Source organism: Poecilia latipinna, unplaced genomic scaffold (assembly GCF_001443285.1).
Source record: "Poecilia latipinna isolate Pla-1442-1.1 unplaced genomic scaffold, P_latipinna-1.0 Scaffold499, whole genome shotgun sequence".
Taxonomy (NCBI): domain Eukaryota; kingdom Metazoa; phylum Chordata; class Actinopteri; order Cyprinodontiformes; family Poeciliidae; genus Poecilia; species Poecilia latipinna.
Window position 1 is genome coordinate 17,065 of NW_015113115.1, and position 5,008 is coordinate 22,072.

General features: G+C 38.5%; 1 protein-coding gene across 1 annotated transcript; it reads left to right on the forward strand.

The window, feature by feature from the left end:
• The first annotated feature begins 241 nt into the window (after nt 1-241).
• Nucleotides 242-2,845, forward strand: LOC106952200 (pulmonary surfactant-associated protein D-like). Its single transcript, XM_015040178.1, has 6 exons — nt 242-349; nt 667-836; nt 997-1,059; nt 1,450-1,491; nt 1,764-1,829; nt 2,092-2,845. Exons 2-6 carry the CDS (start codon nt 689-691, stop codon nt 2,472-2,474), a joined length of 702 nt encoding a protein of 233 aa, XP_014895664.1. The 5' UTR covers nt 242-349; nt 667-688; the 3' UTR covers nt 2,475-2,845.
• Nucleotides 2,846-5,008: the final 2,163 nt, after the last annotated feature.

Here is a 5,008-nt window from a genome sequence, read left to right on the forward strand (position 1 = left end):
TTAGTGTTTCTCTGACTCGAATGTGTCTACCTAATGAGCTGTTACCTGGGATTCCAGAAAATCCAGGAACTTCTGCATAAATGATGTCAACCAAAAACGGTACAATGACAGAAAACTAACAAGAACTCACTGTGAAAATGTGATCATCCGGAATGTGCTGCTGGTTTGCCATGGAATGATATTTTGTCAGACCACAGGAACTCTCTGCTTATCTTTTGTATGTTGTTTATCATTCTTGACTAAGTATCTTTTCCACTGGGCTGGATCTCATGTTTGTGGATCTTCATTCACATCAGAAGGTTTTTGAACAGCAAAGCAGCAGCACGTTCTGGACGATCACATTCTGACGGTGAATATTTTTTTATTATAAATTTTTTATCATTGTACAGTTTCTTTTTTAAATTAGCCTTGCATGTTAAAAACTACAATACTTGTTCTTCAAAAAAGGAAAAAGGACATTCACAATCTCATTTACTGGTGACTTCAACCCTTGAGCAGTTTTAATGTTCGCCTTGGAAAGACGTAACACAATGACTGTAAATCTCTGTTTTAACAGGATTAAATGTTTAAATGTGTGTCTGAACTGATAAAAGACAGAAAAGACAGCATCTTTTTTGAGAAAATTATTTTTCAAACTAAGTATCAAATTTAACTCATTTTTTACAGAATCCAACACTAAACTGGGAAGATGAGGCTTTGTTTTCTCTTCTGTGTTTTCTGTCTGATGGTTCCCCTGAGCCTCAGTCAGCTGCCGGGTCCCGCTGGTCCGAAAGGTGACAGAGGATTTCCTGGACCACCTGGAGAACCTGGAGCACCTGGAGCATATGGAGCACCAGGTATCAGCTCACAAAGCAAAGAAAAAGTTTTTCTGAAGAGCTAAAAATAGAACAAGAAAAGTCTGTAGAATGAGAAGAGTAATAAAAAATACTGTAGCCAAATTCTTCATTTTTTTTTTTCATGATCAATAAAGATTTCTTCATCTCTTTTTGGATTCAGGGTTTCCTGGAAGTAAGGGAGAAAGAGGAGAATCTGGGTCTCATGGACCAGCTGGACCACGAGGTATCAGCTCACAAAGCAAAATAAAAGTTTTTCTGAAGAGCTAAAAATAGAACAAAAAATATGTAGAAAGAGAAGAGCAATGAAAAATACTGTAGCCAAATTCTTAATTTTTTTCATGTCCAGTGAAGATTGCTTCATCTCATTTTGGATTCAGGAGAAGCTGGACCTCGTGGACCACCTGGACTAACGGTGGTCCAGGTGGATTGGTTGTGAGCAAACTTTTTCTTTGCTCACAAAGCAAAGAAAAAGTTTTTCTGAAGAGCTAAAAAATAGAGCAAAAAAATCTAGAGAATGAGAACAGCAATGAGATATACTGTGGGCAATTTTTTTTATGACCAATGAAGATTTCTTCATGTTTTTTTTTGGATTCCGGGAATCCTGCATATGTAGGAGTACCTGGACGACCTGGACCCGTTGGCGTGTGTGGACGAGGTGATGACTGTTTACTGAAACTGACTTGAATAAATGAAGTTATGATAATATTACATTCACTGAAACTTCAACACGACAGTAGAGCAGTAAAAAGTTTCTCATCTTTTAACAGACCAAGTCACCAATTTAAAATCCAAGACTGACATTATTCACTGTTATGCAATGCAAGTTATTATTGGAATATCATATTAATGTAGAGAAAACTAGTGGAAAATATTTCTGAACTGCAGCCAAATGAACTTTGATAACCAAACTTGTTCTGTTTTATCCAGAAATCTTTCATCCTTTCATACGGGATATTGAGGAACAGATGAAGATCACCGCTAAGCTGGACCTTGGTGGGTTTTCTATTCAATTCTGATCAGCCAAGAATTAGATCAGCAAAAGCTGTTTTAGAGTTACTGAGGATCTAATGTTTTCTCAATGTCTGATTTAGAGTTTTACACATTTTCTTTCCATGTATGACAAACATCTAAATATCATTATGCAGCAAAGTTAATAGAGGACTAAAAGCAGTGACTTGGAGGACAGCCACACGATTATTTCAAGTGCTCAGCAAATTTAAATCTTTTTCCCCAAATTTTCTGCATGTTTTTCCAGCTATAACCTTTGACTTTGTGAGGAAGGTGGGTCAGAAATACTTTGTGTCCAACAAGGAGAGAGGATCTTTCCAGAAGGCTGCAGATTTCTGCGACCAACGAGGCTTGGAGCTGGCTCTGCCCCAGAGTGAGGAGGAGAACCACATGCTGCTTCAGCTGATGGGTCAACATGAGAAAAGAGCCTGGATCAACATCAACATGAGAAAAGCAGAAGGGAACTTCCAGTCCGACATGAAAAATCGACCTCTGACCTTTACTAAGTGGGGAGAAAGACAGCCGGATCAGAGCATTCAGGACAGCGGCTGCAGCATGGCAGCTGAAGACGGCACCTGGAGAGTGACACCAGACTGTTCTCTGGACGCTGACATCATCTGTCAGCTGTAGAAAGATCATCCACCAGGCAGCTGCCTGAGTAATCTAGATATGACTTTAGCTAACCTTTGTTATGCGGTGCTTCAGCCTTTTTACAACTTAATCCAGATTAGTGCATTCAGACTGCTTTCATCACTCAGTCCTGTTCTGCTCGTCCTGGTGGAGTTTATCCACACTCAGTCTAATAACTATTTCACAGATCCTGTACATATGACAGAATATATTTACGTGTTTATACTTAATAAAGTTAAGTATGAATTGATTTTTTTAATGAATTTTTTAATAGTATATTAATAGTCATTAGTGGAACTCAATGTGAAACATACGGTATACACTTTTATTAAGTTTCATTCTTTATCATTAGTAAAGATTTGACTGACAGATTAAATGGTCTAATTTCTGTCCTTTCAAACTAGTTTATCTTATCATAACTAGTCCAGTTATGTTTGAGATGTAGCCTTAAACTTAGAAAAAACAACCCTGAGTGAATGAAAAATGATATCATTCCTCTGGGAGGCAGAGAGGAGGATGAGAGTACTGGGGAGGTTACATGCTAAACAAAAGACCTGTTTTGATGAGCTGCCTGACTGCAGGTGTGAGTGAATGGAGCAGGATGCAGGCTGAGGAGAGAGGAAGTGGCACAGGGGGCGAGGGAGGACACACAGGGGAACAGGAAATAAATCTAACACTAAAGAGTAGCTGGAAACCTAATAAAACTTGAGGAAACAAAAATAAACTGTAAGAAATAAACAGAAGTAGAAACACTAAGAAGAACCGAACTAAAGGAAAACAGGGACAGGACAGATCTAAACAAAATAAGAAAGTGACACAAAATAATTAAACTGGAATGAAATCAAACCTCAAAACAACCTCACAACCCAGGATCGTGACAGTGATAAGACTTAACCCTAAATCCTTTCTTCTCATTCTGACCAAAGTACATTTACTATGGATCCACAGACTGCTTCTTACAGATCAACATTCGTAACCTCATTCAGAAATTGGTAGACAATTTTGCTGCGTCAACAGCTAGCCTCTCTGAAAAGACAATGGCACTGCAAAAGTTTTCCATATTGATTATCATACATTTGAGATTAAGCAACACCTTGTTTTATAATCAAATCTGAGAAGCAATAAAACACCGCTGTTTGAAATTTACTCTTAGTAATAAAAGCTATAGTGCTGGGACAGTGATTTCATAATATTAGGGCCAATAACAGGACAAAAACTGTTTTCAAAGAAGAAGATGAGGAATGCTAATTTAGTGAGGTCAATGATTTTATTTTTTTTATCTATAAAATGTTATTGTTCTCCTTTGGGAGGTTCAGTTGTGAAATCAGCAGGGGCAGATTGCCTTAGCACAGGGGTGCCCAATACGTCGATCGCGATCGACCGGTCGATCGCGGAAGGTTTTGAGTCGATCTCGGCAGATGACAATCTGAACGCCACCAGGACCCTAAGACCAGCGCTTCCTCTTCTGACGGGCTTATCAAAAATATTCACTAAGATCCTAAACGTTTGTAGCTTCATTAAAAAAGAATAAGTATAAAAAAAATCAATGAGACGTGTTAAAATTAATAATCTCAGTAATTATTGTTTGAACAAGGTGTTGCGCAATTCAGTGCGTTTCGGTCCCATTAACAAAAAAAAAGAAAAGAAACAAAAAAGGCGACTCAAAGACCGACTGAGAGCAGAGCAGGAGTTTAAATTAGCTACTCGACCACCACTGTGTCCATGAGAGGCTTATTAATAATCGAGAAATAAATATCAAGCCTGGAAACCTGATATTGTAACGACTGAATGTTGTGTTTTTAATGTAATCTCTGCTCGGCTTGCGGGCGCAGGCGGTTGCCACGGCAACAGGTGTGCTTAAACGACAAAGAGACAGAAAGTAAAAAGGTAGGAGTAGTTTCTGTTCGGGTTGTTTTACCTTAGTTTACCTTTGCTGTGGCTCATCACACCCGCTGCAGTTTCTGAACATTCAATAAACGACAAACTTGGACAAATTACCTCGTTCGTATGTGAGCATATGTCACAACAAACATCAAATAGGACAAATATATTTCATTAAGTTTTAACAAATTCTACCGCAATAATTATGTGAAATTAAATTAATTATATCCCGACTTCAGAAGATTTGCCTTTACCTTTTCTGGGCTCTTTGGTTAGTTTCTCATACTGAGGTCATCAAACCAAAGTTCAGATCTACCATGACTGACTGACACCTGCTGGTTTGCAACCAGCTTCTGACTGAGAAACCAGAAAGCTGCTACCAGTGTCAGAATCTCACTGAGGAAGAAACTGCATTAGGTTTTCTGTCACTTTATTATTTCTGCTATAACTGATGCATATTCGCATATAAAATAAGTCAGTAGAGTTTAATTTACAATTTTTATGTCTTTGTGTCATGAGGCAGATCTCAGGCGGCTGGTGAGAGAAAAAGTAGATCTTGCTCTCAAAAAGTTTGGGCACCCCTGATCTAGAGGCTGGTTGTGTGTTGGACGCCATAAACCGATCAGTTGAATCTCAGTATTTTCTTGACTGAG